The sequence below is a fragment of the Barbus barbus genome (genome assembly GCF_936440315.1).
Source record: "Barbus barbus genome assembly, chromosome: 32".
In the NCBI taxonomy this organism is placed as follows: domain Eukaryota; kingdom Metazoa; phylum Chordata; class Actinopteri; order Cypriniformes; family Cyprinidae; genus Barbus; species Barbus barbus.
The window spans coordinates 19529787-19549727 of NC_136760.1; the positions used below are offsets into that span (position 1 = coordinate 19529787).

Below are 19941 nucleotides of genomic sequence, written 5' to 3' on the forward strand. Positions count from 1 at the left end.
ATGTGAGCAGACACAAACCTTCCCCTTCTGCTGGTACTTCTGCAGTTCCTCCAGCACAAAGTCCACCTGCTTGGCTGTGGTAAGGGAGGCGATGTTTCCCTCCAGGTTCTTGCAGTAGTGCTGAGCATTGTCATAGCTGTCTCTGCTGGAGTTGATCTGCAGACAGGCCTCCCCAACATTGCTCCAGCCGTCTCCACACAGCTGGGCTACAGAGAGGTCATGAGATGTAGAGGAATTAGGAGCTTTTAACTCTAGCCTCATATTTTTTCCCATTTCTCGTTTGATCGCTGTTCTTCAGAGACAGCAGGAGAGCTCTTAACATAATGAAAATTACTCTTCAGAACCAAGTGAAGCTCTAAAAGGGCCAATAGCTAATTTGAGCAAAGTGGCCGGTTAAAGAAATTTCCACAGTGGAAAATGCCAAGCACAATCAGGTGGAATCATTTAGCAAATTTACAATTTAAAGGCGGCAAAAGGTGTTGTGAATCCCAGGTTTCTTAGGTCAAAATTTGCAAAGAGCACAGACACCCACAAATTCATGTACAACCCAAATTAAACGAGCTCTTTAGGTAATTTACAAATCAGAGATAGGGGAGGAAAAATAGGGGGTGTCTGTTTAAATCTGCTGAACAAGGGCTCCGTTCCAAAAAAACTAGTAACCTTTCTGTCTAGACAACATGTTAAAGTAACATAGGCACGCTCCCGTCACAAAGGCTGTTGCAGAATGCAAGATAACTTCTTTTGGCTCATATACAAACCTAGAATGCACTGTGGCAAGCTCACTGATTAAAATTTAATCTAAGATGGCGGATGCATTCAGAGTGTATTCAAACTAATTACGATGCACTATTTACCAAATATATGTGTGCAACATTTTTATATCACATCAGTAATTTAGCAGCATGCTATAGGAATAGTTTCTATAACCGTAATAGTTGGAGGAAGAGTTATTATGGATTATAGACTGGAATTTCGGCCAGAAGCAACAGTTTAAAGTTCATTGTTAATGTGTGAAAATTGTTTGACAAGCTCATTTATGGCCATAAATATCTCTGTTCACAAAATTAAATCTCTCTCTTATCCTCTGCCGTTCTTACCTGGAAGGGTGTGGCATTCCTGTTGTTGAGGATCCCATTGGCAGCTGAGGTTGAGGGAGCAGCTCTTGCAGTTGGCCATCTTACTGCAAATCTGCTCGTATCTGATTTGACATTTGGTGAAATTCTTCACAGTCTAGTGAAAGAAAAAAAAAAAAAAAAAAACAAGAAAAAAGATCAACACAAACAGGAATACTGGTGCATACAGTGTCGTGTAACACTGGTGCCCTCTGAAGGCCAACTTACAGCAGTGCAGTTACTGAGAGCTGAGATGCATTTCTTGCTGTCGCACCACTGACATCCATTAGTGTTGGCGGTACAGCTGGTGCAGTCTGAGAAGCGGTAACATCTCTCATCCACCGTGGCTAGAGCAGAGATGGCAGAGATGAAGAGTGAAAAAAAAAAAATGGCAGTCCTAAGTATTAACATCCAACAGTTGTGAGGCATATATTAATCTGGAGAGACATCTAAGCTCTTCCACAGCCAATTCTCATATCAGACCTTTAACCAAAGTAGAAGAGAAACATTTAGCACTTCAAACACCTATTCCCCATTTACTTCTAATCGCAAGACTTCAAACAGTGTAACTTATGTAGAGAATAAAAGAGGTCTCTGTTCTATGCCTTTCTTTTGACAATCCTTTATTCAATAACAACGATTGTCTCCATGTCCTTACTTCACTACATTTGTTTCCCCTTACCTAGTCTTAAAAAGCTCTATTTAACACACAACACAGCAACATTTCTTGCACAGCTACTTAATCTACAGTAAACCTCAGTTCGAATCATTCTATGAATTATGGCATCAGAAATGAACTCAGAGCAATTACTGAATATTAACTTACTAAAAGGATCATTACATAATAAAGTGTAGTTAAATAAGTGCATTCACCAGAATTGTAATAACGTGTAATGTGTGTGTGTTGTGTGTGCGCGTGCGCATTTATTCACACACATATTTATAGACGAATACTTCAGAAATCATTCTAATATGCTGATTTGGTGATTCAGAAACATTTCTTACTATTATCAATGATGAAAACCATCAATGTGTTTTTTATAAATATATATATAAAATATGTGTGTGTGCGCGCGCGCACACGCACGTGTGTATATATATATATATATATATATATATATATATATATATATATATATATATATATATATATATATATATATATATATATATATATATATATATATATATATATATATATATATATATATATATATATATATACTATTAATATTTCATTTATTTACTAACTTACAAATAAAAAGAAAAACCAAAACAACAATACTACACAATTCAGTAATAACACTGATTTAATTTTCACCACACTGAATCTAACAAAACAGTCCTTATGTAATTTTGACTATTCAGTGAATGATTCAAATCAAGCCTAATCAAATTAACTGGATCATAAGAGTAATTGTTATTTGCTACAATAATCATGTTGTATGCGTTTTGGCATTATTTCAAAGTACCTAGTCTTTTTTTTATTTCATACCATTTAATTCAGACTGCAGGTACTTTTTTTTTTTTTTAATTGCTGTGGCACTTGAGATTTAACAGCGGCAAACAGCGATGCAGAAAACACAGAAACACTCACACACCATAAACAAGGCCAGCGCTGCCAGGGATTATCCCAGCATGCACCTCTCCAGACCTCAGGTTTGAATTTCAAATCAAACGAAATGAAGCCAAATATTGCATTGGCTGGAGGTCCACACACTCGCTCTCAAAGACTAAATTTTGGCTGGTTTTGTGTGATTGGTTGTGTTCTGACAGGTGGCAAAAGATCAAACAGACTGGCAATCCTGCAGAGCAAAGGAGGGCTGTGGGAAACTCTCCTCTGTGTCTGCTTCAAACAGCTTGTGCCCCCTCCATTACTCTCTCATTAACACAGCCAGTGCACAATGTAGCAGACAAACCCGAGGGCTTAGATCAGCACACACAAGAAGGGCTGATTTCTTGGCTTGGGCACGGTGGAAAATGTTTTAGCTGAGGGTGGCAGGGGAGTCTCTAAGCCTCTTCCAGATACCTACCAGCTTTAGCAGGGCAGAAAGGAACAGGTGTAGCACTGTTAGTAAAGCTGGGCTCCCAGGGCATGCAGCGGCCCCCTTTCCAAACGCAGCGCACACCAGGACCTGCGGCTTCGCAGCGCTCCTGCCCCAGGAAGGCCTCACAGCTGGGTGGCCTGTAGATTAGTACGTCATTCAGAAGGACGCTGGAGAAACCCCCAAACACATACATGGACCTAGAAAGAGAAGATGAAGACGTTTAAGTATAAAACAACATTTTGTGAGAGAGTGTGTGTGTGTGTTCATTTAGATTTCTCACCCATTACTGGTTACTGCTGTATGTCCAAAGCGATTCACGTCTCTGTGCAAGTTTGGTTTGGGAAGGACCTTCCACTCATCACACGCTATAAGAAAAACGTCAAACAGAAAATAAAACAATTTTGACCAAATTATTTCAATGACTTTTTCTTGTGTACAGTTTCAACCATTTCACTGAAAATAGTCTTTTTAAAAGTGATTTACTAAGGAATCAGACATAACTATGCGACTTTTAGCTAAATAAATATTTTACTGGATATAACAACTGCAAAAATGTATGTTCCCTAAGGGAATTTCCATAACTTTTTAGATTGTATTAATTTCTGTCTTTTTCTAAAATTTCTTTAGGTTTTCAATGTGGGAATGCTGACAACTGCACATTACCATTTCCAAAGTTTGAGGTCAATAAGTTTTTTCAGCAAGGATGCATTAATCCGATCAAAAGTGATTTTTACATTACAAAAAACAAATCTATTTCAAATAAACACTGTTACTTTGAACTTTCTAATCAAGGAATCCTGACAAAAAATAAATCACATTGATAATACTACTAATAACTGAAGACTGCAGTAATGGCTGCTGAAAATGCAGCTTTTCCATCACAGGAATAAACTGCATATTCAACTATGTATAAATAGAAAAAAGTAATTGTAATAATATTTCACAACATTATTTTTACTGTGTTTTCACCAAATAAATGCAGCCTTGGTGAGCATAAGAAATGTTTTACAAAAACATTTAATAAATATTACCGACCTCAAACTTTTTAATGGTAGTGTATATCAAACATGCAGTAAAGTCGCTCCACAAACCAATGTCATAGGCGAGGAAGTCAGCAGAGAAGCACTTGGCTCCATTGCTAAGAGATGTGTCATTATGTGTATTTCCTCCAAAGATGAGCAGAGTTCCTCCCAGCAGCACAGACGAATGCAGGTAACGTGGGTAACTGCTTTCTCTAAGAATCGTCCTGCAACACACAAACATCATCAAACTGTTCCTCTAAAATGAACAAATTTACAAAAAATTTCTGTCTTGAATACATCTGTGTGCTCTTACCATGTGCGGGTCTGAACCTCATAGCTGTAAAGATCATCCACCAGGCCATATTTGTTTGCTGGAAGAGATTTGTAGCCTCCGTGGACATACACACTCTTGCTGCCGCTGTCATACACACTGCTGTGGCCGTACCCACCCTGAGCGATCGCTCCTCTGGTCTCTGGCACCAGCCATGTGTTCGTCCCTGTGCACAGAAATGAAATCATTTACTTTAAAATTAAAAAGTGCACCTATAAGTTTAATATTTTCTTTATTTATAAAACCTGCTTTGCCTCTCCATAATAACCAGTCTGTGAGAATTTGACTTGATGTTTCAGTACAATGAGTGGAATAACAATGAGTTACCTCATCCCAATGAGATCTGGTTTGTGGTATGAGTTCCCAACACTTGTAAGATCATTTGAGAACATAAAGATTATGCCCTGATCCAGGTTTAACAGGATTAAAAAAGGTACAGATTATCCAAAAGCTTCAGCCTGAGAGACAAAGAGCCTATGGATATATTATCTGCTCACTGCTCTTTGCAAAGAACCACAGCTCCATCTACTGGACCACTGGGGTAAAATTAAAAATCAAATCCGTTTCAACTGCTGCAGATCTACATGTTTTACAGCTGCTCTCAAAAGTTGTCCATATTGTCTTTAAATGACAACAAAATGTACAACCAGTGTTGTTACTGTTAACAAACTATTAAAACATTTTATTATTTAATTTTTATATAACTATTTTTAAATGTTTTATTTAACTAATTAAATATTGAAATAAAGCAGAAATTAGATATAAATATTAAATGGAAACCAAATATTGTACCAAATATAAAAAATTAAAGCGAAATAGAAATAAAAAACAAATTATAAAACAATACACATAACAAAAACAAAATTAATAATCAAAATGAAAACTAAAAGTATAAAAGTTAGCACCATTTCAAAATATTAATAAATGCTAAATATATAATACTTAAATTACACATTCTACAATTGTATTTTTTGGGTACTTGCAGAACTTTTCAATCCCAATCAAATACACTACTCAGTCACTCACTGATGTTGTACTCCTGAACATTGCTGATGTAGCTGTAGATGGAGGAGTAGCCGAAGATGACAACCATCACCACATCACCATTATCCAGCTCTACTATATGGGCAGAGTGGCCTTCCACAGCATAGACATGGCCGTGGGCTGGCACACTGGGGGACTTCTGCGACCACGTCATTTTGGGTATGTTAAACACCCACAGTTCATCTGTTACGTTACTGGCACCCATCTCCAACTTGCCTCCAAACATGTAGATGTCATTCTGAAAGAAACAAAACTGATTTAATAACGTTTCAACAAGGTTTCTTAGTAAGCTACTGATCAATATTCCAAACTGAGGTTTGCCAAAATCAACATGCCAGTGCATGTGATTGAGGGCCAGATTTACAAAAACAAGGCAAATTAGCATGAGGGCGCAATACCATAAAAGCACAGATGGGAGTGGAAAGTTCTGCAGTTGATCTACTGACAATGCACACATTAAAGAACACAGACACAGTAAGATAATGAGACAATGCAATCAACCACACATATTATGAATGTGTTCACTGTTATTTTTGATCAATTTAATGCATTCTTGCTGAATAAAAGTATAAAAGTATAAATTTGTCAAGCATTAAAAATACATAAATTCAACCTGCAAATTTCTTGATTTGATTCAAGTATTTGTAGAAATGCTAATGCAAAGTCCAAACTCCAGGTCAGCTAAAACATTTCTACAGATGATTACATCTATAAACTGTGGAGAAAGTTGCTTTTACTTCAATTATTGCAGAGAAGAGAGCAGAATAACTGCTGTTGCAGGATACTCTTGCTCAGATGATCAAAGCGGTATACACAGACCAAAAGCTAGAACATGTAATCAGCTAAATAGCCTTGTTCACTCATTCAGACACTGATTACAGCCATTTAGCTTGAAGACAAAAAAATATATTTTTGCTAAATGTTTTTGTAACATTTCAACTGTGATGTTACCCGATATAGTGCCAAGGAGTGTCCGTATCTCGGCAGGGGTCCGCTACTGATGGGCACAGTGTTCCAGATGCCACTTTCCAGATTATAACTGCAAAGAAAAAAAATAGTTGACTCAAAGTTCATTTCCATAACCAAAGTGGGAAAAAAAACGATGGCTTCAGAATTACACAAATTATCCAATATTCCAGTAATTAGTTCTTTCTCAGAGACAACGTTGGAATTGCTCCCTCCACAAAGAGCTCCTTCTGAGAAAATTTAGACTCTCAGTTTCTACCCTCAAACTGACAAATTAATCAAACTCTACTCCTACCACAGTTCACACGGATTTATTATTAGTATTAATATTCCTGCTGTTCAATTTTTTATTTGGTTTATTTAGTTTATAGTTTTATTTTGGATTACTGTCACATACGTGCATATGCAAATAAGCCTTTTGGTTATGCTGTACACAGCTCTCTGAATTATCACTTACTTTAGAACCATCTGAAAGTTGCTGTAGTTAAAGATGTAGCCACCAACAACCCACATGACCTTTTCCTGCACCACCGCCTTATGGGATGCTCTTCCCAGCGATGCTCCAAAAGGCTTCACTGTGGGCATGATCCAGTAAGACTCAGTGGAGGGCACTGTTAGTGAGCAGTCTGGACCTGAGAGAGAGAAAGAGAGAGACAATACATTGTAATAATTGTCATGCCAATAGCACGTATTGAATTGAATTGATAGCGAGAGTTTCTTTTTGAAGGAGTTATGTTTGACAAAATATTTACTTGGTGTACCCAAGATTTTTAAGTTAACATTTCGAAAATTTAACACCACATCAATAATTTAACACCACATTCTCATGTTTATGATTCTCTATTGGTTAATGGTCACATGACATACAAGCATATAAAAAACATTATTTTGACTTTGTAGCTGGACATTAAAAGTGGATTGAAACATATTTTTAGTTGTGATAGTGCGCCAAAAACAAAGAATAAAATTAAGTGTGCTGTAAAATAAACCTGAAATAAAAATGAATATTTGATTATAGTAATAATTTTATTTTACATTCCACATTACAACACAAATGTTTTAAATTATTCACTTTCAAACTGATAAGCTTTTTAACATTCCAAATCCTTTCTCTTTTTTTGTGAAATTATGGTGAAATTCTATAAACATGTTATCAGTTTATGAAATGTTGGAAATTGTGCAAATCCGTAAACAAAAATAAACTTGAGGCCAAAAGATTGGAATAATTACGTTTTTTTTTTTTTGAAAGAACATTTTCACCAAGGCTGTAATTATTTGCACAAAAACATAGTAAGAGACATAATATTGTGAAATAATATTACAATTATTGTCTTCTATTGGAATATATTTTAAAATGTAACATTTTCCTGTGATGGCATGGCTGAATTTTCAGCAGTCATTACTTAAGTTATCAATGTCACATAATCCTTCAAAAAGCATGATAATATGTTCACAGTATCACTGTTTTTACAAATAAATGCAGCTTCTGTGAACATGAGACTTCTTTCAAAAATACTTACAAATCTTAATTACTCCAAAATTTTGGCCAACAATGTAAAACCCTTGAATCCCTGATTTAAGGTAATATCTGTCTTATTATATTTACTATTTATGAACAGACCACTTAAACAGGGTGGTTCTGACAGCATCTTACAGACATTACTGTGGTCACTCACACTTTCTCTAACTTGCCATTTCCTGTCTCCTCGCATGAGGCTTAGTGAGAAGCTGGCCAGAAAGGCTCATTAAATTAACCTCAAGACATCCTGATGTCAATCCTCCATCAGGCTTAATTGTGCTTTGACATTTTTTGACAATGTGGCAGTGTCTAAAGATGTTGCTGCAGTGATGCAGAGGTGACAGATGCACTATTAGAGAATCAACACCAGGGGGAGACAACTCAACATGACAACAAATCTACCTGAGAGACAATGCACTTTCTCAGCATCCTGTTACTTACAGGAAAGGGGAGGAAATGAGAGCGGAAGTGAGTAGTACCTTGCCAGCTGTCATTGCACACACACAGCTTTTCCCCGGTGAGGTCGCAATAGCCGTGATCAGGGCTGCCACAGTTGTTCCTGCAGTACGGGATGTCACAGGCCTCACCCTTCCAGTACTTATCGCATTCACAATACACACGGCTCGCTATCGAGTTCCCCGAGGTGCACTTCCCGTGGCCAGAGCAGTTATTTGGACATGAGTTGATTCTGTCGAGGGGGAGATGAAGAAAAAGGTTGTAAAAAGCAAACTAGGGGAACTTTCTACAGGGAAGCCTGAAAAAGGCGAGGGTATAATGAACAGGACTAAGCCTGTGATTACACTGAGAATAATACATGTACAGAGGAGATAAAATGAAGACCTCTTTGTGATTACATGTCGTATTAACACCAGGCTGAACCGGCAGGCTTTTTTCAATAAAAATAGTGCTGATGCTGAGTGTCATTAACTCACGAGTAGAGGATTTCAAATCCCGTCAGGTTGTAGGCAGCGTCGCTAAAAAAGTGCAGGAGTGCGTAGCCTGAGTTGGTCTCCACTTCAGGAACAGTCTCATTCCCTTTCACTTCAGGGACAATGAGACCACTGTGGGACAATTACAGAAAAAAGCTAGTTAGGAAATGATCTCTTGTTTTTCCATAACAGCAGTAGCTAATTAACATTTGTCATGCAGTAAAGTGAAACTTTCCTGCGTGACTCCAGGCCAAAGGTTTTTCAAACTGAGCTCAGAGGGCCACAAGGGAGAATTAAGGGTCCTTGGAAATTTCAATTTCTGATTTTACAAGGTTCACATGTTGACTTAAAATATTTATTAAATATGTTAAATGCAATATATTATATTTATCATAAAAATGCTTTACAAATAAATCTGAAAATATACACTACCAATCAAAAGTTTGGAGTCTGACAAAGATTCATGTTTGAAAGTGTACACTGCGCTTACTTGATCAAAAATACAGTAAAATCAGCAATCTTGTTTTCTATTTGAATATTTTTCTTGAATATATTTGTTGAATAACAGTATTAATTTCTTTTTTTTAAATCTGACCCCAAAACTTTAAAGAGTAGTGTACATTTAACATTGCTAATGTTTGGAAAATCAGATATGCTGTCAAACTAATACAAAATAAACTTTCCATACATCATTTTAATTATTGCCTTTTGCATTAGCTCAGTAACAATATAAAATCCCATTATTTGCAGTATTTTAAAAAAATATATATTTTTTTTATAATATCACACTTAGGGCAAGATTTACTAAACAGGGCAAATTAGCGTTAGAGCACAATTCCATAAAAGAACCGATGGGAGGGGAAAATTCTGTGGGTCATTTACTGACAAAAGAACATTTCCATAATGACCAGCACAATCTACCAAGAGCAGCGCAAATTACCCCCTGCTTTAAGACATGCTTTTTTTGGGCGCTAAATAATGGTGCAAATAACAGTAATTTGACAAGCACAAACGTTAGTAAATCATTTGCGTGATTCATTTTAATAATCTCCTCCCATAAATTTTGCATCTGAAAGGGAAACTCCTACAAATGCATATTCAATAAGGTCAGGTGCAAAAATAACTGTATTCATGCCTTTTCGGCATTAATTATTCACTGCGCGTCTTTAATAAATTCTGACAGGACTAATTTAACATCAAAAGACGGTTTGCACTGGCGCAAGCTGTTAGTAAATCTGGCCCTTAATATTTCTATCACACAGTATAAATTGGTCTTTATGTATTAAAAATAACTGCATTTTTAATTTTAGGGAATAGTCCCTCAAAGGGAATTACCATACTTGAGGGGGTGCTTAGCATCGGAAAGTTCAAAACCCCCATTCTTCTTTTAGAAAACACACTCACCTGAAGACGGCTACTAAGGGAGCATAAATCGAATCTCCGTCATAGACGTACATGTGGTCCCAGCTACATTCGGTCGCAAAATGGTTAAATCGTAACCTCAGGACTGCGTTTGGGCTGCAAAACAAAGGTGATGACATAATGCTTAAGAATGTGTTGCTGGCTGCGTAATCCACTATGAGAACATATTACAGCAGAATCATTTCTGCCAAGTCTGAACGATGCAAGGCGGAATGTGCTCCTCTGAGCCTTTTCTGGTAACTCAACACAGAAGAAAACACCCTTGTAAGGGCTGCTGAAGTATATTTAAATAGGGGTTATGCAAGAGGGAAGTGTGGGCACAACAAAACTTCGATGAGAAAGAGAAAAGGGGACAGAATAACACTTACTAGCCCTCAATCAGCCAGGTGCACTTGGTTTTGTACTTGTAGTTGATGGGGCCATCTGTTAGGTACCCAGATGGCTCAGTCAACCTGAAAAATAAGATCAGAGCCGCCGTTCAGAGGACCATATCAAACCAAGCCCGAGGGACAAACAGAACAATGCTATGCGTAAAAAAAAAAAAAAAAGATGCAAAAGGCGTTGCAGAGAAGTGCTTTTTCAGTACAAACAGGCACAACGATGGAACTGGTTTCTGTGGTTACTTATGGCCATATGGACACAGGCTTGTGTGGGAGCAGATCCGCAATGATTCACTGCTCCAAATGCGGTTTCCTCTCCTTCCGGACTGCAACAGAGCCATCGGCCCATGGAGTGACAGCGCTTGGATCCGTATTGCATCATCACGGAACACTCAAGGCCTGTCTGTGTCGCGGGCCACATTAACCACACCAAGCTGGCGGCATTGTTTGCCCAGACAAGCCCTATTGTTTGTAGATGCCGACTTGAAGGGATGCATCCTTATAAACAATGACCTCAATATTCCACAGACATGCTTTTAATTGGACATGTTATTGCTGCTTGCATAGCCAAACACTCCTCAGGGCGTATTCTAAAAGGAAATCAATCTAAGTGACATTGCTAAGACCTTCTGTCCTGCTGTTCTTGAAGAGAACAAAAAGAACTACTGAGCTGATATTGCACAAGCATCCTAGAGTGGATCAGAGGAGACCAACACATCAATATTCACAATATAAGGCTATCCAAGATGTAGATTGGTTTGTTTCTTCATTAGAACAGACTTGGAGAAATTTAGCATTACATCACTTACACACCAGTGGATCCTCTGAATGGTAGTAGTGAATGGGTGCCGTCAGAATCAATGAATATCTTGTGAAGAGAAAAGCTGCATTTGTAAAAAAAAAAAAAAAAAAACAATCTTCGTAAGACATCAAATGATGGACTGCAGTCATGTTGTGGATTACTGTTATGTTTTTATCAGCTGTTTTGACTCATTCTGACAGCACCCATTCACTGCAGAGGATCTATTGGTCAGCAAGTGATGTAATGCTAAATTTCTCCAAATCTGTTCCTATGAAGAAAAACTCATCTACCACTTAGAAAGCCTGAGAGTAAGTATATTTTCAGTACATTTTCATTTTTGAGTAAGCTATTGCTTTAAAGGTAAAGTTTGCAATATCTGTGCCAAACAAAGCTACAAAAATGGCAGCTACTCATACATTCTTGTATACATGGTAATTAGCATATTCAGAATAAAATTAAAAAGACACAGACATTCATTAACTGCTATTGTCTTCTTGAAAAACAGGAGATGCTTGCTTTTGCCATTCATCAAGCTGCTTTTTTGTAATTCTGCACAGTAATTGAATCAGCTCATTAATTCTCATTCATGTCTCTGACAGCAGCGCACAAGAGAATATCCTTGAGTCTTACTGTGCTTTTGCTTGTCTGTTTAGTTATCTGTTCTTGTCTTTTAATGTATGTAATTAAATCTCTCTTCCTCACTCTACAAATGTGTTTCTTCCTAGACTTTTCTCAACTTCCTGTGTCACATCAGCAATCTAGCTGACTGGGACATTTTCTCATTTACCTTGGCTCATAGTCTATAAAGCTAATTTTTTGCCCTGCAAGCACATTTTCCATAACAGTGAATATTCCAAACAAGGTTTTAAATCACATCAGAATTATGATTAATACAAGCAGGTTTCTATAAACCATATTTTGGCTTCATTTGGTTATGTAAATCAGGTCAACACAGTGCCCTCCAAAAGTTTGGAATCTCCCTAGGCAAAGTGGGATTTTGGACAATGTCAGAATAATTTATTGAACTGTTATCATTTGAAGCAATAACCATTTCTTATTACTTAATACTCTTAATAATACAAATAGGCCTATATACACTACCATTCAAAAGCTGAATGCTAACTAAATGTATTTTACATTAAGCAAGGTTTCATTATTTTGATTAAAGATACATTAAAATATTACTACAATTTAAAAAGCTATTCTATTTTAATATTTTAAAATGTAATTTATTTTGCTTCAGTGTCCTTCAGAACAATGATCCTTCAGAAATCAATCTAATATGCTGTTATGGTACTCAAGAACATTTCTAAATATTATCAATGTCGAAATATTTTTGTGGAAATCGTGATGATTTTTTCATTATTCTTTGAATAGAAATTAAATAAGAACAGATTTTATTTTAAATCAAAATCTTTAACAATGTGTCTAATTTTTTATCAATTTAATGCATCCTCGCTGAATAAAAGTAACAATTCCTATATATATATATATATATATATATATATAAAAAAAAAAAAAAAAAAAAACACCTTTTGAACAGAAGTGTACAGATCAATCAGAACACATTGTAGCCTTACTTTAGCTAATCAGCTTTATAACATTATAAATGTATCTATTACTTTTCTGCTTTAATACATTTCTTGATTGTTTGTGTGGTCCCTTATCAATGCAACATTATCACAAATTTATGAAGACACTAATATTGTTCAGAATCTCACTTTTATGGAATTTCCAAACCTTTTGGGTGCTGACCATATGAACTTATCCAAATTCTGTAATGAAATGAGACCTAAATTCATAAATGTACATCACACAGCAAAGTGAAAACAGCCCGCAAAGAAAAGTATTCATTGTGGGTGTATTTCTCTTGTAATCATTTCTATCACTCTGTGAATCATTCCTCACTTAAAGTGAAGAAACAAAATTTCTGACGTACATCAAACCGAATGCAAATGCTGAAAACCTGGCATTAGCATTCTTGTTGTAGGTTAAATCGTAGCTTATTAACAAGCTATTTCTCCACTCTGTGTTCTGAATGTCTATAATCAGACACTGAGATTTTAAGAGCAGTTAAAAACAGTAATCACGGTGCACCACTTCCTGTGCCGGGGAGGACATCCCTCAGGCTGAATGTTGGCGAGAGGGATGTTTCTTTGTGCAGGCACACGCTCATCGGCCCAGAAGAGAGGGAACTGTAGGTGAGTCAACAGTTAAAATATTCACCAGGTTTTCATGAATCTTTTATAGCACAGTACCACAGCAAATATATCCACCAACAGCCAGGATTAATACCTGTCCCAGCGGCTTTGAAGCCGCCACTGGACAAGGTTCACTCAGCCTCGCTCAAAGGCTGGCCTCAGGCATTCAGAAAGGGACGAGAAGGGAGTTACATAATTATCTGCAGAACAGCCAATGCAATATTACAAAAAAAACAAGACTAGTGTGCTTAGGTAAATGGGGTCTGAAAGGTGCAACTCAGCACTGCAGTCAGCCATGCCCAAAATGTTAGCTTAACAGTTTGCAAAGTCCAATTAGAGAGGGCCTCTTCGTCAGCTAACTCAAGCCCCGCTACCTGCCACGTGAATAGGAGTCCACTGATATCTGTCCGTCACTTCCTGAACGCGCCTGTTCTCACAGCCCTTGTCTTCCTGGGTTGCCTCCCACCGCTTGTTCGTTAAGCTGTTGTGTAACAGGAAAGCTGTTTTAGTGCCAGTATGATGTGGAGGCAAGGACACTAGGTTAGGACTGCTGAACAATTCAGGTTTGTTCATTTATTTGACAAGTTATGGTATCATCTATCCACTGTACAACCATTTAAAGGGATAGTACATCCTCAAGGTGTTCCAAACTTGTATGAAATTCCTTCTTCTGTTAAACAAAAAAGATGATATTTTGAAGAATGTTGGCAACCATACATTACAGTCAACTGTTTGGTTACCAGTATTGTTAAAATTATAATCCAACAGGAGAAAAAAAAAAAAAAAAAAAAAAAAAGTCGAACAGGTTTGGAACAACTTAAGTTACATAAACATCCAAACTCTATGCGCATCATACTAAACAAAATCATAAATAAAAAAAATAAAAAAAAGTTACTTCACCATAGTTGAATTACGATTCAATCAAAAATACTAAGTAGCTTTATTTAACCAGACATTGAGCGAGAAAGATTGAACGTACAAAAGGAAGATCTGTTGAAAAATCGACTCCGTTAACAGCAGTGAAATGTAAACTGCGCCGTTTTTACTGACAAAGGGGAGTTTAGTGTAAGTGCCATTTTATAGGATTCAAACACACTTTGTTTTTGTCCAGGAGGTTTGGGTGAAGTGTGATAAAGGAGACACATCCACACCAACTGAGGTCTGTGTATTACAAAGAACTGGATCTACGCTTAGTCCAAAGCAAGAGACATTTTAAATAGATTTCATGTTGCCTCCAGTGGATTCACCTTGTCTGGCATTTTGCACATTAACTGGATCCTGAATGGTAATCTATATGAACTGGAACATAGAAGCCAGTTTTAAAAGCTAATACAGGAAAATGAAGGGAAACTTAAAAGATATGTTGGAAATTACCATCTTATATAGAATTTAAGGGTGTGTTTACACTTGAAGTTCGGTTCTCGTCGTTCTTTAGGTCTGAACCACACAAGAAAATTATACATTTAGTACCTGTTTGCTTAGGCTAAATGTGTACGTTGTATGAGTGTACATAAGGTGGTATTAGAGCTAATAAAATGTGTAAAGGAGTCAAAACAACACCATGAATGACTGCTGTAAGGAGACTGCGGTTCCACCTGGATCAAACTATAATGGGCAACACTGCCTAAAAAGGACAAAATGCTCAAGCATACATAGTTCCTCTCATCATTGGAGAAAATCTTGTGACAACAAATATTGTTTTTGGTTCCTTTAGATGTCTTTGGTCTTTATTGTCTTCATGTATCTGTCAAACTGCACCAGAGTTCAGGGCTCCAGGCTGCACAGTGGTTACATTTGCAATCAAAAATATTAATTTGCGAGTGACATTTTTGCTGAGGACCATATACATTGTTATGATTGATGTCATGGAAAAAAAAATTAAAAAATTGAGTTTGAGCACCAAAATATAGACAGGAAAAGCAAATATTATTTCCGCGTCAGAAAAACATGTCAAAATAAAAAAAAATAACAGACTTTTTCAAATTAGGCAATCATCTCTGTTGAGTACCAACTAACACACCTGCTGAGAAAAAGGCAGGTTCCAGTTGTGTCAGACTGAGATATAAAACATCTGAGATGCAACTTTCCATGTCTATCAATGATAATTCAATTGCAGAAAGGCTTTTTTTATGTCTTGGATGCAAGAGTTTGCTTGGCTCAGGTATGATCAAACAAAGATAATGTTTTTTTGTTGTTGTTTTTTTCTCCAAGAGGGCTGAAAAATAATGGGGGGGAGATTTCATTACCGGAATGAAACATTTCAAGAAAGAGACAATGAGAAAACAGATAGTCAAAAGCATGCATAGCTGTTATTTTTCCTCATAAAAGCCAATGGCTCCTTAACTAATACTGTTGTCTGGAGGAGACCATTTGTTTAATGCGCACCGAGGTTTGGATCACAAAGTCCACATTTATTCAAATGAACCACACTAACAGAGCAATCGGAGTTCATTTTAATTATTTAAAAAAACACTTTATAAAAAACATCCAAATACTTGAAGAAAACATTCCAGCATCTGACAACAAGACTTAAGTGTACCTTGCAGTTGGTCTAAGCCAAGCATCTGTTAGGCTTGTTTGATGAAGATGTAGCTTACATTGCACTTCAGATAGTCATCCATAAAGATCAGACTAAAAATAGTGCACAGATCATGTCGACTGACTTGGCTTAACCCAAATGCCAAATCAGTTCACCAACAACTATCCAGCAGTCTAGAGCACACAATATTTATGAGCACCACAGACATATTTCAAATAGATGTTTGCACAAGGGCAGTTGATGCACATTTGTAAAGCTGACACGACCTGTGGTGTGAAATGTTATACTCGTTCTAAAACCATTTAAAAAGATTTTATAATTACTATGCATGCATATTTTATGATTTTGTAATAATGGAGAGCCTAAATAGAATATTTGTACTTTTAAAAATCCATTTGTCACACAGCAGGACCATTTTAATCGAACTAAAAAAAAAAAAAAAAAAAAAAAAAAAAAAAAAGGGTGCTATATAGCACTAAAAGTGGTTCTTTGGCTCGTAATCATAGGGGAACCACATTTGGTGCTGTATAGCACCAAATCTTGGTGCTTCAGTGGTTCTTTCGCATTACTGAGGGGCTACATAGCACCGCTACCATATACAGAACCTGTTAAGCTCCTGTATGGTTCTTCAGTGGTTATTTGGGGTGATTAAGGTGCTATATAGCACCACTGTCGTACAAAGAACCTGTTAAGCTTCTTTAAAAGGTTCTTTACGAGCCAAAGAACGCCTGTTGATGCTGTTTAGCACCATTTTTGTTGAAGAAATACAGTGCAATATGGCACCTGTTATGGCTCTACATAGCACTATTTGACAAAGGTGCTGTATAGCACCTTTAAAGATATTGCGCTATATAGCACCAAAAGTGGTTCCCCTATGATTACGAGCCAAGAACCACATATACATATAAAAAATTTTTAGAGTGAAGGGCTAATAGGCTACAAACAAGACAAATTATATTTAAAATATTAGTGTAAAAGTAACCGGTAACACTTTACAATAATGATTAATTTGTTAACATTAGTTAACTACATTAGATAAAATAAACTAGCAATATGCAATATTTCTACTGTTTAATAAACTTTTTACTAAATATTAGTAATCTTTACATGAAATGTATTAACGCTAATATAATTTGAAATCAATTTGTATCTGTTAAAATTACTTAATGCACTGCAAACTAATATGAACAAGCAATGAACAATCATATTTTTATGAACTAATATTAACAAAGACTTTGCTGTAAAAAATATATTGCTTATAGTTAGTTCACACTAACAAATGAGACCTTATTGTATGTTAAGTGTTACAAGAATTATGTCACATCCCCCATAAATATACATTTTATACATAGGCTAAATGATTTAAAGTTACACAAACATGCATCAACTACCCATTAACTTATGTCTTAAGAAAAGTCTCAAACTAATAATAATAAAAAAAACTCCACTTATTGAAAGGAAAACAATAATATAAAAAAAAATATCTTACAAAAGTAAATCATATAAAGGGATAGTTCACCCAAAAATTAAAAGTCTGTCATACTCACCGTCGCGTCGTTCCAAACCTGTAAGATCTTCGTTCACCTTCGGAAAACAAATTGAGAAATTTGATGAAATCCAAGAGCTCTCTGACCTTCTCATAGACAGCAAGAGTCCTACCACGATCAAGGCACAGAAACATAGTAAGGACATTGTTAAAATAATCCATGAGACATCAATGGTTCAACCGTCATTTTATGAAGCTATAAGAATACTTTGTGCGCAAAGAAAACAAAAATAACAACTTTATTCAACAATTCGTCACCTCCGCATCATCCTGGCACCACTTTGTTTACGTTTAGACCAAAGCACGCGCATGCATCGTGATACTCCCCAAAATGGTGCCAGGGTGAAGCGGAGGAGACGAATGGTTGAATAAAGTCATTATTTTTGTTTTCTTTGCGCACAAAAAGTATTCTCTTAGCTTCGTAAAAATACATCGATCCACTGATGTCACATGGATTATTTTAACGATGTCCTTACTATGTTCCTGAGACTTCATCGTTGTTGGACCCTTGCTGTCTATGCAGGGTCAGAAAGCTCTCGGAATCCATCAAAAATATCTTAATTTGTGTTCTGATGATGAACGAAGGTCTTATGGTTTGGAACAACATGAGGGTTGGTAATTAATCACAGAACGTTCATTTTTGGGTGAATTATGCCTTTAACAATTTTCCACTAGTTTTAAAGCTGACTTCAAGAAAGCATTTTGTAAATCATCAGCAAACTACATGAGATGAAGCGTGACTTTCTAAAATTAAAATAAATAAAAATACACATTATACAGACAATATATAGGATATAATTTATGGCCAAAACCAACCGAAGTTTAAAATCATTTAAACAGCTTCATTATTGGTTAAATTTCTTTAAACATCTGCAAAATCTTTATGAAGTCTTAAGTAATCTACTGTGGCTTCATAAGTGTGAACATCAGTTAGAAAAAGGAAGTTAGATCATGAGATGGCACAACCACACAAAAAACAGAAAGCCAACCCATCTCTGAGCAAGACTATCTTTAGGCTACATCATGAAGTTACTGCTCAAAAAATGTACAAAGCACTCACTTTTAACAATAAAGTTGACTAATTGAAGATTAACTTGCCATTGGTTGGACATTGATAACTGGTATTGCAAACACCTAGCTAATATTTCACCTTGTTGAATGTCTGTTTTCAGATGTTGTTGTTTTTTTAATTCAGAGAAATAAAATAAGAAAATAAATTACGTTCATCCTTGTTTCTTGTTACATTTTAACTTTGAGCAGACACACCCTGGTCTCCATCTACATTATTAAAGCACCATTATGCACAGTAATTGTTGCTTATGAGTCTGAAACCTAACAGAGTTCATTAATAATTCTGCATCCTCAAACATAATCTGCACATGGCTATAACAATGGAAAGGCACACCAGACACAATTTCATCTCATGGTCTCAATCTCATGTCCACTTAGCTAGTCTTTATAACAACAAACTGCTATCTGTCAGGATGACAGCCTTTGCTGTTTGATCATGCATCTTATAGAGCACCTAATAGGTGATCACACAGTACGACATGCTCAGATAATAACTCGGTATTTCCTGGTCACCTGGACCAGCATGAAAGGCCCAACAATGGGTGAGAACATCAAAACAGTTTTTTTCGTTTCATTCATTATTGTTGTTTTCAACCTTTGTTATACAGGTCAGGCTGAAGTTTAGTTTGAGTGACAGCATTTATAAATGCCAATAGCATCCTTCTTGGCTGTTTCTAAGATGAAGAGAAGAGGGAAATCTTTGTTGCACCCGACGAGAACGGGATGCTATTTTAAGAAACAGTCCAGGAGCTTTGTTCAAGGGTTTCATTTTTCATACAGCTGTCAAACTAAGATCGTTCAAAACTAAATCATGTCTACCCACAGTACCTTTGGCATCCTTTGAGAAGACAATGGCACAGAATTAATAATGGCCGTATAGTAATGTTTGAAAACACTCATCAGATCATGTCTATACAATCATTTAAATAATACTAATATAAACAGTGTGTGAAGTACAGGGTTACTGCAGGTTTTATGAAGATAACTTGAAAACGTTTTTAAGAACAAA

The 19941-nt window shown here is 36.3% G+C and overlaps 1 protein-coding gene across 1 annotated transcript in view; it reads right to left on the reverse strand.

Annotated features, from left to right (window-relative positions):
* LOC306852580 (attractin-like protein 1) overlaps positions 1–19941 on the reverse strand; it is an 89518-nt gene that overhangs the window by 67161 nt on the left and 2416 nt on the right. The window contains exons 2-15 of the mRNA XM_079389527.1: positions 10762–10845; positions 10376–10489; positions 8975–9103; positions 8522–8730; positions 6981–7155; positions 6509–6596; positions 5540–5795; positions 4496–4679; positions 4252–4406; positions 3441–3525; positions 3146–3357; positions 1341–1459; positions 1098–1230; positions 19–206 (exon numbers count right to left, since the gene is read on the reverse strand). Of these exons, the coding sequence (XP_079245653.1) occupies positions 19–206; positions 1098–1230; positions 1341–1459; positions 3146–3357; positions 3441–3525; positions 4252–4406; positions 4496–4679; positions 5540–5795; positions 6509–6596; positions 6981–7155; positions 8522–8730; positions 8975–9103; positions 10376–10489; positions 10762–10845 (2131 nt within the window). The remainder of the gene's footprint in view (positions 1–18; positions 207–1097; positions 1231–1340; positions 1460–3145; positions 3358–3440; positions 3526–4251; positions 4407–4495; positions 4680–5539; positions 5796–6508; positions 6597–6980; positions 7156–8521; positions 8731–8974; positions 9104–10375; positions 10490–10761; positions 10846–19941) is intronic.